Source organism: Hyperolius riggenbachi, chromosome 2, assembly GCF_040937935.1.
Source record: "Hyperolius riggenbachi isolate aHypRig1 chromosome 2, aHypRig1.pri, whole genome shotgun sequence".
Classification (NCBI taxonomy): Eukaryota; Metazoa; Chordata; class Amphibia; order Anura; family Hyperoliidae; genus Hyperolius; species Hyperolius riggenbachi.
Window position 1 is genome coordinate 480,471,919 of NC_090647.1, and position 15,956 is coordinate 480,487,874.

The 15,956-nt window shown below is 43.9% G+C and overlaps 1 protein-coding gene across 1 annotated transcript in view; it reads right to left on the reverse strand.

The window, feature by feature from the left end:
• Positions 1 to 12,027, reverse strand: part of PRPF8 (pre-mRNA processing factor 8) — a 63,185-nt gene extending 51,158 nt beyond the window's left edge. The window contains exons 1-3 of the mRNA XM_068270296.1: positions 11,922 to 12,027; positions 9,853 to 9,963; positions 418 to 586 (exon numbers count right to left, since the gene is read on the reverse strand). Coding sequence (XP_068126397.1) covers positions 418 to 586; positions 9,853 to 9,952 — 269 coding nt within the window. The 5' untranslated portion in view covers positions 9,953 to 9,963; positions 11,922 to 12,027. The remainder of the gene's footprint in view (positions 1 to 417; positions 587 to 9,852; positions 9,964 to 11,921) is intronic.
• Between the last annotated feature and the right edge of the window lie 3,929 nt (positions 12,028 to 15,956).

Here is a 15,956-nt window from a genome sequence, read left to right on the forward strand (position 1 = left end):
AGCACCTGATCTGCATGCTTGTTGAGGGGCTGTGGCTAAAAGTATTAGAGACACAGGATCAGCAGGAAAGTCAGGCAACTGGTATTATTTTAAAAGGAAAAATTCATATCCTCCTCAGTTTAGGTTGAAGAGCTGAATTGTCACAGTGTTTGAATTTCCCGATCTGCCTCTGATTTTGCAGATTGCCAGTCTTATTGTCAGATTAGAAATTCAATAAATAAATAAATATATATCAAGAAGAAAATCAAAACTGAAGCATGGATATCGCAAAACATCTCTGATTTGTGTAAGGTGGGCTACAGGACACCAAAATTTATGACAAGAAGATCTCACCCCAAAAAGTACAAGTCCAGTGGGTGATGTAAAACATCACATGTCTTCCTGCAATAAACAGCCTCATTCAGTTAATGCACTCACCCGAGGTAGACTCTCTTATCATGCCGGAACTTCCTGTTGGTCATGTCACCATGGTCACGGATGATTTTGCGCACATGCTCTGGAGGCATGTCCTCTTTCTGTGCATCCACAAATCCAAACTTCCTTTTCTCTGCATAACGCTTGGCCTGCAGCTGTTGCCATTTCCGAGCTGTAACAAGCGTAACAGTACAATGCGTGAAAATGGTTGCAGGTAACTGTGCTCCACCTCTAAAGTGCAACTCCAGTTAAAATATTTGTTTTCATTTCAAATGGATTGAAAAAGCTTACACTCTGCCTGTAAGGCTAGTATTGATTCCTTGTGTCCTTCTGGAAGATTTAAAGACCTGTTCACTCCCTAGCGAGCTTGTAGAGAGATAATAGGAGACACCGAGAGCCCAATATAGTGTAGTATGTATTGGAAACCGTGGATAAATGTAAGTGTGAGATGAATATACTCACAAACATGGGTTACCACTGTAGATGCAGGTGAGGAGATTAGACCTGTCCTCACTCAGGATTAAGATGTCGCTCTCTGTAGATCAGGAAAGTAGGGGTAGGTCACCCCTCCACCAGGGGTGGACACAGTATTATCGTAAGAGAACAGAGGCGCCAGCAGGATAAAAGGTAATACAATTTTTAAAATTTGCTGGGAGGCAGTGGTGGACTTACCTCCGGAAAGCAGACTCAGAATACTGTCTGAATTAAACAAATAAATGTATTATTGGTACCCCAAAAGATGCAACGCGTTTCGCAGGCACAGCCCGCTTCATCAGGCAATAAGATAGGGGACAAACAGTAGCTCGTCAGTAGCACGAATGGCACCTCTGTGTCACACAGAGGTGCCATTCGTGCTACTGACGAGCTACTGTTGCATCTTTTGGGGTACCAATAATACATTTATTTGTTTAATTCAGACAGTATTTTGAGTCTGCTTTCCGGAGGTAAGTCCACCACTGCCTCCCAGCAAATCCTTTGTTCTCTTACTATAATGTTCACTCCCTAGGAACCCTGTAACCAGGTCAAAAAGCAAGGACATTTTTTTTCCGCAGGACTACGGATGTGTACGTATTTGGCCGTGGGTGAGCTGGGCACAGGGTGAGCCGAATTGACAGCTCACCCTGCTCCCACTCAAATCCTCGGCGGCATTAAAAATTATTCCCCCACCGAGTTGTGCAACTCGGAGGGAGATGTATCACCAAATTACTGTTGTGTGGGGTGCACAGCGTGGCACTAGTGCTACGGCTGCGCCCAGCTTCCGCGCCGAAATGACTTGAATCGCTACAGCCAAACGTACCTGCTGTAACCCTCTCACATTACTTACGGTTTACTCAGACACTGAAGGGTTGTTCTCACTCAGGCGATTAGCGGGTGATCCTTGCTAGTCGCCTAAGCACTAGCACAATATAAACCTTATGGCAGTGATGTCACTGCCGCCGATCGCGGGTGATTCACGATTAACGGTAATAACTAAATGTGTTGCTTGCAGCATTATGCCGCGTTCCTGGAGCAATCGCAAGAAGTCCTTAAAAAAAGCGCTTATCGTGAACGATCGGAAATCCTGAACGTGTACAGTGATTTTACCGCACTAATCGCGATAAAATCACCTGTGCAAAAAAAAAAATCGAGCACTAAGCGATTGGTAGTGTGAATAATCTCTTTAGGCTGGAGCACACATTGAGCTTGATTCACTAAACCGTGATAACTCAAATATCACACCTTATCAAAGTTAACACGCCTTATCAGAGTAGCATTGCGAGTGCTACGAACCCGCAGGGGCTCAGGGCAGGACGAGTGCCATTGCCAATTAGCAGGCATAAGTTCGTAGCACTCGCTATGCTACTCTGATGAGGCATGTTAACTTTGATAAGGTGTGATATATTTGATAAGGTGTGATATCTTTGATAAGGTATGACATTTGAGTTATCACGGTTTAGTGAATCAAGCCTCTAGAGCAGAGGTGCCCACACTTTCGGCTTGTGAGCCACTTTAAAAAATTAGCAAGTCACAATGATCTACCTATGTACAATTTTAGGAGCACACTTGCATATACAGAATGGAAAATGTAGTGGGGTCAGGATCTACCATAAGTCCTTTGTGATCTACCAGTAGATCGCGATCTACCTAATGGGCACCCCTGCCCTAGAGTGCTTCTGAGCACTTTTTAAAAAAGCTACCGCTTTGAAAAGTGCTTGGCTAATGTATTTGTATAGGAAGGATCACACCAGAGCAACGTGATTTTGTTTCCCCAAACGCAGGTCCTGCAGCATTTCTGAGATGATTTAGCCTCAATGTTAAGTATAGGAAAGCGGAAAATTGCTCTAGAACAGAGATTTTCCAAGTTTTTATTTTATTTTTTTTTTACAAAAACTAATACTGTACAAAAAATGCTCCAAAAAGAAAAAAAAAATCACTAGGCATAACTAGAAAATCACTAGGCATGTGCCTAGAATAGCTTAGAAAAAAAAAATCACTTCTAAAAAAAACTGAGCGATTATGCTAGAACTTTTGTGTGTGCAGCAGCCCTAACTGGGATAGGAAAACAGCAGAAATCTTGTTAGCTGGAACCTAAATAGCAGCTAAATGCCAACAAAGGAAAGAATACTCCAAAGAAAGTACAAACGGACTCTCAATTGTGTCCTTACCAAAAGGAAAACAAAACGTTGGCGCCAGAGTGTGACTTAAGGAGAGACTCTGAAAGTCTCCTTAAAATCACATTTTTATTTTAAAAACCTATTAAGTATGTTTGCCCTAACTAAAACGCCGCATCCCCACGGCTGAAAATGAAATCCCCCCAAACTCCCCAGGGCACACTGAGGGGAGCGCTTCCGTGAGAGGCAGAGCATTCAGCTGCAGCTCTGCCTCTACACACGTCTATCAGCGCGTATCACCGCCTCTGCCCGCCCCTCAGTCTTCCTACACTGCAGCTGAAAGCTCTGCCTCTCATGGAAGCGCACGGGACAGCAACATCCACGACCAAGAAAGTTGTGGTTTTTGCAAGGGGAGTTTGGGGAGGGGGGGCGGGATTTAGTTAGATTTCAGCAGCAGGGATGCGGCATTTTAGTTAGGGCAAACCTACTTAGGTGGTTTTTAAAATTAAAAACGTGATTTTAAGGAGGTTTCAGTATCTCTTTAATTATGATACTTAAAGAGACACTACAGCACAGCTAAAAAAAAATATGATATAATGATCTGTATGTGTAGTACAGCTAAGAAATAAAACATTAGGAGCAGACACATAAGTCTAATATTGATTCCAGTACAGCAAGAGTTAGGAAACTCCAGTTATCTATGCAAAAATATTTTGTCAGAAACACCTGATGTGCTGCTTGCTTGTTCAGGGTGTATAGCTAAAAGTATTAGAGGCAGGGGATCAGCAGAACAGCCTGGAAACTGGTATTCTGTAAAAGGAAATACATACAGTGGTTTGCAAAAGTATTCGGTCCCCTTGAAGTTTTCCACATTTTCTCATATTACTGCCACAAACATGAATCAATTTTATTGGAATTCCACATGAAAGACCAATACAAAGTGGGGTACACGTGAGAAGTGGAATGAAAGTCATACAGGATTCCAAACAATTTTTTTTTTTTTAATAAAGTGGGGTGTACATATTAATTCAGCCTCCCGAGTCAATACTTTGTAGAACTACCTTTTGCTGCAATTACAGCTGCCAGTCTTTTAAGGTAGGTCTCTACCAGCTTTGCACATCTAGAGACTGAAATCCTTGCCTATTCTTCTTGCTGCAGAACAGCTCCAGCTCAGTCAGATTCCATGGACAGTTTTTGTGAACAGCAGTTTTCAGATCTTGCCACAGATTCTTGATTGGATTTAGATCTGGACTTTGACTGGGCCATTCTAACACATGGATATGTTTTGTTTTAACCTTCCTGGCGGTAAGCCCGAACTGAGTTCGGGCTATGCCGCCGGAAGGCACCGCTCAGGCCCCGCTGGGCCGATTTGCATAATTTTTTTTTTGCTGCACGCAGCTAGCACTTTGCTAGCTGCGTGCAGTGCCCGATCGCCGCCGCTACCCGCCGATCCGCCGCAATTCCTCTCGCCGCGGCCGCCCCCCCCCCCCCAGACCCCGTGCGCTGCCTGGCCAATCAGTGCCAGGCAGCGCTATGGGGCAGATCGGAGTCCCCTCTGACGTCACGACGTCGATGACGTCGGTGACGTCATCCCGCCCGTCGCCATGGCGACGGGGGAAGCCCTCCAGGAGATCCCGTTCTTTGAACGGGATCTCCGGATCTCCGATCGCCGGCGGCGATCGGAGGGGCTTGGGGGATGCCGCTGAGCAGCGGCTATCATGTAGCGAGACTTTGTCTCGCTACATGAAAAAAAAAAAAAAAAAAATTTAAAAAAAAAGATTTGCTGCCCCCTGGCGATTTTTTTGCAAACCGCCAGGAGGGTTAAACCATTCCATTGTTGCCCTGGCTTAATGTTTAGGGTCGTTGTCCTGCTGGAAGGTGAACCTCAGCCCCAGTCTCAAGTCTTTTGCAGACTCCAAGAGGTTTTCTTCCAAGATTGCCCTGTATTTGAATCCATTCATCTTCCCATCAACTCTGACCAGCTTCCCATTTCCTTGGTGAAGAGAAGCACCCCCAGAGCATGATGCTGCCACCACCATATTTGACAGTGGGGATGGTATGTTCAGAGTGATGTGCAGTGTTAGTTTTCCGCCACACATAGCCTTTTGGACAAAGTTCCATTTTGGTCTCATCTGACCAGAGCACCTTCTTCCATGTTTGCTGTGTCCCCCACATGGCTTGTGGCAAACTGCAAACGGGACTTCTTATGCTTTTCTATTAACAATGGCTTTCTTCTTGCCACTCTTCCATAAAGGCCAACTTTGTGCAGTGCACGACTAATAGTTGTCCTATGGAAAGATTCCCCCACCTGAGCTGTATATCTCTGCAGCTCGTCCAGAGTCACGATGGGCCTCTTGACTGCATTTCTGATCAACGCTCTCCTTGTTCGGCCTGTGAGTTTAGGTGGACGGCCTTGTCTTGATAGGTTTACAGTTGTGCCATACTCCTTCCATTTCTGAATGATCGCTTGAACAGTGCTCCGTGGGATGTTCAAGGCTTTGGAAATCTTTTTGTAGCCTAAGCCTGCTTTAAATTTCTCAATAACTTTATCCCTGACCTGTCTGGTGGGTTCTTTGGACTTCATGCTGTTGTTGCTCCCAATATTCTCTTAGACAACCTCTGAGGCCGTCACAGAGCAGCTGTATTTGTACTGACATTAGATTACACACAGGTGCACTCTAGTCATTAGCACTCATCAGGCAATGTCTGTGGGCAACTGACTGCACTCAGACCAAAGGGGGCTGAATAATTATGCACACCCCACTTTGCAGTTATTTTTTTTAAATGTTTGGAATCATGTATGATTTTTATTCTACTTCTCACGTGTACACCACTTTGTGTTGGTCTTTCACATGGAATTCCAATAAAATTGATTCATGTTTGTGGCAGTAATACAATAAAATGTGGAAAACTTCAAGGGGGCCGAATACTTTTGCAAACCACTGTATGGCAGCCTCCATATTCCTCTGGCTTCAGTTGTCCTTTAATGTGGAATTCCAGACATTGCTCTTCTTTGCTTTAAAGAGACACTGTAACACAATTTTCAGCCTTATTTCTTCTATCCTATAAGTTCCTATAGCTGTTCTAATGTGGTCTGGATTACTGCAGCCTTTTCTAGTTGCACTGTCTCTGTAATAGATCTAATTTTCTTTTCTTGTCAAGCCTTGTCAAGACAAAGAGGAATGCACTCTCTCTGCTGTAATACGGAGAAGTTATGCACGCCCCCTGCAGGCTCTCCTGTGTGTGTATGAGTCACAGGCTTGTCTCTGCTCACAGCCAGCGTCTCTGCAAGGCTCGTGGAGCTGAGAAATTTCAAACAGCTGTAAGTGCAGAGAGATCAGTGCAGAGCTCAGACAAGCAGCTAAGGGCAACACGTGGGAGTAACATTCCAGCAATCAAGTCACATTTCAGCGGAGCTTCTGCAAATGGGCACCTGCTCTGATGATGTATTTCCTGTTTGGCAGCCATCTTCATGGTTTACAAAAACAATTAATAAAACAGTGATTTTATCACCAAGAAAGCAGAGGGAGTGGCGAAAATGTCACAGAGGAGGCTAGGAGAAGACAAACAGGCTGGTATGTTTATTTATGTAAGATTTTCACAGTACAGATTCTCTTTAAAAGAACACTAACAAGAACGTGATAAAAAGGCTGTCATCCTTACTGTGTTTAAGAAAAAATGGGTGCCCCGGCTCAAAGAATAAAAGTGAGTACACACATCTAATCTTGCCTGGCCAATTTTACTACTTCCAGACATGAGTAAGCAGAAATCTCACACACAAAAAAACCCCTCATGAACAACAAACTGCTAAAGAAAGGCTGACATCATATGATGTATTAAACATTAGGTTAATAACAATGACTCACACAAAAAAAAGGGGGGGGGGGGGAGAAAAATCAGAAAAGGTTATTCTTTGAGAACAGCCATGTACAGGAGAGAAGCAAAGAGCAAGGTTCCAGAGCTTTGTACTGCAGCGAGCAAGCTACCAAGCTTAAGGCTGTGGGTGAAGAGAGATATTAGCATCTCTGCTGTGATGTAATTTGACTTTGAGGGCTCTTTTAGATGTTTTTTTTTTTCAATTAATTTCTGATTGTATGCAAATTACAAAATGCAAGCACACCTTCAAAGTATGAAAAAAAAATTCACATGAACCCTTTTGAACCACTGGGAACTGATTATATGTAGTCATACCGCATTTCTTCTGCGTTCCTAGCATCCAGAGAAAAACTATAATTGCAGAATAATTGCACTGCAAAATCTCAGACAAAATAGCATTGTGTTTGCAATTTGCAGTGTAAGGCCTAGTGCACACTTTTGGGTGCGGATGAGTGAGTTTAGTCCCAGTGCACACCCGGCGGATCTTGATGCGATCCGCCGGGTGTTCACCGGCCGCATCAGTATCCGCGTGGCTAATGTATCTCTATGGGCTGGTGCACACCGGTGGTTTGAGGTTTTAAGCAAACCGCAAACGTGCAGCAAGAGGCACGTTTGCGGCTTGCTAAACATCTCAAACCGCCGGTGTGCACCAGCCCATAGAGATACATTAGCCACGTGACAAGAAGCAAAGGGTGGGAAAGAAATAGATATCAGATAGATATCAATCCTTTAAAGAGACTCCGTTAGAAAAATTGCATCCTGTTTTTTATCATCCCACAAATTCCAAAAGCTATTCTAATGTGTTCTGGCTAACTGCAGCACTTTCTACTAACACAGTCTCTGTAATAAATAAATGTATCTTTCCCCTGTCAGACTTGTCGGCCTGTGTCTGGAAGGCTGCCAAGTTCTTCAGTGTTGTGGTTCTGCTATGAACTCCCCTTTATGCACACTGCCTGTGTGTTATTTAGGATTAGAGCAGCTTCTCTCTTATCTTTTACAAGCTGGATAAATCGTCCTCTGAGCTGGCTGGGCTTTCACATATTGAGGAATTACAAACAAGGGCAAAGCTGTTTGCAGGAAGAAAAGAGCAGCCTGAAACTTCAGTGCATGGGGGAAAGAAACACACAAATGATCTCTTGAGATTCAAAAGGAAGGCTGTATACAGCCTGCTTGTGTATGGATTTATTTTCTATGTGTGGACATACTGTACATCAACCTACTTCCTGTTTTGGTGGCCATTTTGTTTGTTTACAAACAAACTTTTAAAAACTGTTTTTAACCACTTTTAATGCGGCGAGGAGCGGCGAAATTGTGACAGAGGGTAATAGGAGATGTCCCCTAACGCACTGGTATGTTTACTTTTGAGCGATTTTAACAATACAGATTCTCTTTAAAGATAAACTCCAGTGAAAATATCGTAGTGAACAAAAGTGATTAATTTTTACAATAATTATGTATAAATGATTTAGGCAGTGTTTGCCAATTGTGAAAATCTTTCCTCTCCCAGATTTACATTCTGACATTTATCACATGGCGACATTTTTACTGCTGGCAGGTGATGTCAGTAGAAGTAGCTGCTGCTTGCTTTATTGGCATAATACACTAAAAGTCAGGCTGCGCTAAGAACAAACACATTTAATAAAATTAGATCAATTGATCAATCAATATTGTGCATGCATGCACACAATATTAAAAATGTAAAAATACAAAAATACAGAAATATATAAGTCCATAAAAACAAAAATAAGATTGGTTCATATGCACCCAATTGGGTATATTGTGCAAAAATATATAATAATGTCACTGATTGCTAAAATCGTTGCATTGCTCTCTCAATTGGATTTCCGTTTAGATCGGCATCAATTGATGCTTGGTGTTTGTAGAATAATGCTAAGGATAACAATACATGGATCAGTTGATTCATAAAGTAAATAGGCATATGGATCTTTCAATGCGTTTTTGGGGTGGAACTGATTGAATTGCAATAAGCTATGCTTATCTGTCTCACCCTTCCGGATCCGTGTACAGATGGTGCAGTGCTGCTTCAGGGAGCCGCTCTATCTCACCAGCCCCGGCCGGCGGCTCCCTGAAGCAGCACTGCACCATCTGTACACGGATCCGGAAGGGTGAGACAGATAAGCATAGCTTATTGCAATTCAATCAGTTCCACCCCAAAAACGCAATGTATTGTTATCCTTAGCATTATTCTACAAACACCAAGCATCAATTGATGCCGATCTAAACGGAAATCCAATTGAGAGAGCAATGCAACGATTTTAGCAATCAGTGACATTATTATATATTTTTGCACAATATACCCAATTGGGTGCATATGAACCAATCTTATTTTTGTTTTTATGGACTTATATATTTCTGTATTTTTACATTTTTAATATTGTGTGCATGCATGCACAATATTGATTGATCAATTGATCTAATTTTATTAAATGTGTTTGTTCTTAGCGCAGCCTGACTTTTAGTGTATTATTCTAACAAGATAGAAGGAAGTGGGGAACCCTTGTCAGACTAGCAGCTTAGTTTCTGTGGCGCAACATTAATCCACTTTTAATTAACTTGCTTTATTGGCAGTTGGAAACAGCGGTTATTTCCCATGATGCAACAAGGCTCCCACAGTGTGATGTCAGCACCATGGTCCTGACATCACACTGTGGGAGGGGTTTCACCACAATATCAGCCATACAGAGCCACCTGATGGTCCATTTGAGAAAAGTTTAAGATTCCCCATGGGAAAGGGGGTATCAGCTACTGATTGGGATGAAGTTCAATCCTTGGTCACGGTTTCTCTTTGACAAATATCTGCATGCATACCTAAAAGCCAACTCATTCTATCAAACATGATGAAAGAAAACTACTCTAAACTATTTCTCAAAAAATACATTTTTTGCATGGACTGTAACCAAATAATGTGCAACTGAGGCAGATAAATATTTTTATTCATCATGTGACTCACCTTTCTCCTGTAACTTTTCTTCAGACATATAGTCAGGTGCTACAGGCGGAGGGCCAGGCATTGGGGGAACCCCAGGTCTGTACTGAAACACCCCAGCCATGGTGTCTCAAGCTGGAAGACAACAGGGTAATGACTATAAGCAACAATGACAAACTTCAGCGGATAAAATGTTACAATACTCAGCTGGATGCATCAACAGGCCTAAACTGGACAGCATGCCATTCAGTCCTTTCCCCAAAACTCACACAACACTGCATGTGCATATTGCAGTTCAGACGATGTTTGACAGACATTACTTACCTTTGGGGGGCTTCAGTGCTAGTCTAGTTTAGGGGACCCAGCAGGAAGCCTCATAGATTCTACTAACATGATTGGGTGGACAGCACCCTCTCCAACTGCTAGGTTTTCTAAAGGTTGTAAACGACACCCGCACTATTCGGCCAATCACAACACTTTGTATTGTAGAGAGTGCTGTGATAGGAGAACTTTTCCCCATGAGATTTTCTGCTGGGTCCCCTAAACTAGTCTGCCACAGGGGCTTCTCATTAGCCTAACCCAGCCCCCCCCCCAACTCTATCTGTATGCGGTCCTCCAGGCAGATCTGTAGAAGTGTTGCACCCAGGGCTGTGGAACTGTGCAAAAAACTTCAGACTCCTCTGTTTATGAAACCACCGACTAATTTTTACAAAGGCTTTGGATTTGGTTAAAAAAAATAATTCAACTCCGTCCTCACTTTATTGAAACCACCGACTCCAGGTACCCAAAATTGCTCCGACTCCACAGCCCTGGTTGCACCCAAAAAGCACATGCTGGGAGATTCAGTCCTACAATGTGTATACATCGTCCGACCAGAATACGTACACATCAAGGGCCTAAATCTTGCAAGCACCGCAGCCACTGGGATCACGCGACCCCTCGGGCCCAACAAACTGCTGCGGTTCTGCCTGGAGAAGCAGCCCCCAAAGGTAAGTCAGAATCAGAATCAGAATCAGAATCATTTATTTCGCCAAGTGCGACCGAGGTCGAACCCGGAATTGGTTGTGGTTCACATGGCAATGGCAACAGACAATGGACAGTGACATAAACATAATGAACATAACAAGCGGGACAGTCGTAAAAAATAGCAATAATACAGCAATACAACAATAATACAGACAAGACAGGCAATAGTACAACGAGACAGTCAGTGCCTACACATTTTTAACGGTCTATGCAGTGCAATATACGGTTTGCTTCGAGCAGAAATCTTCCGTGTTTGGATAATGTGCAGCTCATGGATAAGTTAGTTAATTTAAGAGTCCGCACCTTGAGTACAGCTCTGCCAAGAAGAGCACCAGGGTAGTAGTTAGGTTCTCTACAGGCCCGGGCTCCAGAGTGCCTTGACCAGGCGGATTTGTTAAGTTGGCCTGAGCGACTGGCGTGCTGACGGGAGGCAGGAGTTCAGCAGGAGGGCTGCTTGGGGAAAAAAGGTGTCCCTACGCCTGTTAGTCTTAGGGCGGGTGGTCCTGTAGCGTCGGCCCGATGGGAGGAGCTTAAAGAAGCCGCAACCTGGATGGGATGGATCCTGGGAGATCCTACTAGCTCTTGTTTCCATTCTGGTGGTGTAGAGGATGTCTAGCGGCGGCAGGGGAGAGCCGATGATCCTTTCTGCTGAGCTGATAACTCTTTGAAGTAAAGCCTGACATCCCTTCTCCTCCAATGCGCACACCACTTTCCAATTCCCTTTATTGCATTGTCAAAGCTCCTTTATGGGAGAGTTAGTTTGATACATTTTGTGACATAGGTCCTCAGATACTTTTAATACCTGGAAGCTATTAGGAGCATGGATTTTTTTTATCAATTAAAAAAAAAATGTAATTTCAGTCTAACTCCCCCTCCTGTACGTGATATGAACTCCTCCTGAGCATTGTCTCTGGTAACACAGGCATGCTCAGTGCGCTGCACACAGGCTGGAAGCTGCTCCCGCACTGCAGGCCTCAGGCGAGCGGCATAGAGAGGGAGGAATCCTCACCCGATCACTCTGCCCGCCAGTCACCCCGCACCGCCTCCTCCCCCCGCCAGTAACGTACCCGGCTGTCCGGCGTCTCCTCAGAACTCCTCAATCCCTCCAGAAGCACAACGATTGCAGGAAACGCAGCTCACACGATCCCAGCGGCGACCCGGAAGTGAAACTCCGCCATACACAGAGGTCACTCAGCTGCCCATACTGCTGCTAAACCAATAGCATTGCGGCTTCCAGGCAAAGAGGAAGTGACGAACGGAGATTGATTCAAGCACCTTAGGCGATAGGTTGTGTTGTGACTGGGTAGCGAGGGAAGAGTTCAGGGAGTTGTATTGTGCTCTACTGTTTATTATTAATATTATCTTAATTACTAATAATATATTTCAATGTAATACATTACTTAAAGCGGAAGTGTCACCATAAAAATCAAATTTCAACAGCAACTGGTCTAAGTGTATTAAGTGATAAAGATGCTAATCCTGCATTCAAAACGTTCAAAACTGATTATGCTGTTATGATTTGGAGTTATCACATACTTAAAGGGAACCATAGATGAACATGAAAAATATTTTATACATACCTGGGGCTTCCTCCAACCCCATACGCTCCGATAGATCACACGCCGCCGTCCTCCGCTCCCCGCAGCTATGAGAATCGGGACCCCGCTCTGCCGTCAGTCGGAGCCAGTCTAAGCGTAAGGAAAGTGCGCTGTTTGCGTATCTCTGCAGCAGCCGCTGGAGAGATACGTGGAGGGCGCACTTCTCCAGCGTAGGCTGGCTTCGATGACATTAGTGACGGGACCCGCTTCTCGTAGATGCAGGCAGTGGAGGACAGTGGCGTGGGATCAATCAGAGCGTATGGGGCTGGAGGAAGCCCCAGGTATGTATAACATCTTTTTCATGTCCCCATCTTTGGTTCCCTTTAAGGAGCACTGGCCCTTTAGTAGTCAGTGCCAAACAGTTGCATGCTGGGGTAGTCAGTGCCAAACAGTTGCATGCTGGGGGTTCTTTTTATCTATAATATATTCCTCTTCCATTTATTTCCCTGCCAGCTGCTTATCTGAAACATGATCCCCTGCTCACTTGTGTGTACAAGCAAAGCTGAGGTGACTCGGCGATTGCAGGAGAAAAAAATGTAAAGGGCAGAAATGACATCAGGATTTAGCCTAAACTGTGGGCAAAAGACATGGCCCCCACCAGGACAAGAATTCTCTTCATTTACTATATAACATTAACTGAAATCAAAATGTGGACATTATAATACATGCGTTATGTAAGTAGATCAAGTATTTATCTACTTATATATGTGTGTTTTTTTCCCTGGCATAGTATGGCTAATCCTACTGCTTTAATAAAATGGTCCTCTATTTACAAGTGATTTGAGTTACAATGTTTTAGAGATAAAAACTAAGTTGTCTTTATGTACAAAATATACAATACTGACAGGTATTGTATGAACTGTTATAAGTAGTTTTCTTTAAAGTGATCCTTAACTGAAAATTAAAGTGATCCTTAACTGAAAAAAAAGTAAGCGTTTCACTTACCTGGGGCCTGGACCAGTCCCCCCACCCCCCGCAGCCAACCTGTGCCCACGGCGTGCCGAACTGATCCTCTGTTCCCCCACCGCAGCTTACTCTCAGTTCATGTTCCCTTGCCACGCGTATCCTCGTAAGCGTTCCCTTCATGGAACGCGTCCTGCACAGGTGCATTAAAGAGAGAACCTTTTGCTGTGCTTGCGCAGGACGCGTTCGATGACGTGAATGCTTACGAGGATACGTGTGCCCACTGTACCTGACCGAGCGCGTCCTCGCTCCCGCTGACATCACCGGGCGCTTCCTGCACAAGATATCTGGGGCGATTAAAGCGGTATAAAACCCTGACATGATATTCAATAAAAACATGTTTACCTCGTTTTTATATGCCACACGGCTAGCATATTTGCTTTTGTGCATAAGTATTATTATTCATTTAGAAATTATACGTTCCTAAAGTACACTTATTTTACTCTGAGAGCTGACTTTGCATTTTATTTATAACTGCTTTATTCATCCTCTAACTTATTCAGAAAGCATCAGAAAGCATTTATGCTTGTCTGACTTTGTTCAGGGGACCAGGCAGTGGAAGAGAAGGCTTTGTTTACATTTCTCACTTGATACAATTAAACACAAGATAACATTATGTAAAGTTCGGAAGAGGCTAGCTCTGCAGGCAGGGAAGCTTCTAAAGCCTGTGTTAACTCTTTGAATGCAGTTCTAGTAAAAAAAAATGCTGGTTGTATATAATATGCTGTAAATAATCTATTAGAGCAAAGTAGAAATGCTGGGTTTCATTCCGCTTTAAGTTTGTAACAATGGGGGTGTAGGTATGTCCAGGGAGCAGTCCTCATGCCCACTCGTCCCCCCTTCACCTCTGTCTCCCCGTGTTCTCTCTTAATAGTCAGTAGAAGCTGCTTCCTGGTCAGCAGCATTGCACAAGCACTAGGCCCAGTAGCATGCGTCATTGATCGGTCTCCTACACTTTCGATTACCTGGGTACTTCTACCTGGTGTGAGTGACGGACCCCGGCTGCTGTAGGGATAAAAGTGGCGCTTAGATCAGTGAATCTGAATGCATTTGTTTGAACAGTTGCATGTGAGTGTGCAAAGGTTTTTTTTTTTTTTGCTAATTTTCTGGCCACACCCCCTTTAGCACCTCCCTTTCCTTAACAACTTATTTAAATGTCCCAACTAGAGGTGATTTGCCAGGATATATGTGTTTTTTTTCTTGTTACTGACCCTTGTGGCCAGGGTTTTAATTGGTGCACTCCCTCCTTCCCGTCAGTGTTTTTTGTCAGCATGCACACACATACCTCACAACATTTGGAGTAAAGAAAGAGGGACACTTTAAAACATGCCCCTGCCACACCTCTAGCTATGCCCAGCCATGCCCCTAGTCATGCATACCGCAAATAATTTCTAAGCAAAACATGTTGTTTTATCATTCACACCACTCTGGTCATTTTTTGATCGTGATTAGTTTTATTTCATAATGACATTTGAAAGTAAGAAATATATTAATTTAAAGGTTGAGAATAAGTTTAGAGCCAATTTTAAATATTTTATAGGAGAAACATACATATATTTACATAGCCTTGTATATTAGTTCTGAAAGAGGGACAAATCAGGAGGAAAGAGGGACAGAAGGACTGTCCCTCCGAAAAGAGGGACAGTTAGGAGCTATGCACACAGCTTATGCTGGTGTATGTGCATGGTGCGCATGGATACATTACGTTAGCTCCCTTGTGCGATTGGTAAGATGCGCTCTCTGTCCCAGGAGAGGACAATCAGGTTGTTTGCTCCTAATCCCTAGATAGGTTTGAAGCAGTGAATGTTTGCATGTCTGCACTATGCATGTTACAGGGCCAGAGTTAGGACACCTTTGATTACCTGAGTAGTTCTACGTGGTGTGGGTGACTACTTAAGAGAATGCATTCTTTTGTAAACTAATGCTGGGCATACACGGCACGATAGTTGTTATCAATCGAGCTGCTGATGGCTCGATTGATAATATTCAACCTGTCCGATCACCGCGGCGATCGACTCCGTGCTCGATCCCCACGGGCGGACAATGGAAGAAACGAGCGGCTGATAAGCAACTGCCCGCGGGGACGAGCGGGAATCGATCCACGCGCCCGCACGGACAAGCGGGGACGCGCCGGCATTGAGCCAGCAGCTCGATTTCGGCGCATAAACGTGCCGTGTATGCCCAGCATTAGACCCCAGGTTTTAACTTTTGTAGAGATAACAGTGGTGCCTAGATGAGTGAATCTGTGAATGCATTTGTTTGAACATGTGTATGTGAGTGAGCAAAGGGTTAATTGTTTTTTTGTATATTTAACACAGGACTCAACTTACAAACAATCTCCAGGAACAACCTATTTGTAAGTAAGAGTCCATCTGCATTACTATAAAGCAGGGATCACAACAGATAAAATTTGCACATGCTTTTCCGAAATATAAACACCCAATGTTAGGCTCGGTTCTCACTTGCAAAATGGCACGGTAAAAGCGCATCTGCTCAGGATGAGCTGCGCTCCGTCACACATTCGATTTGCATCCGCTTCAC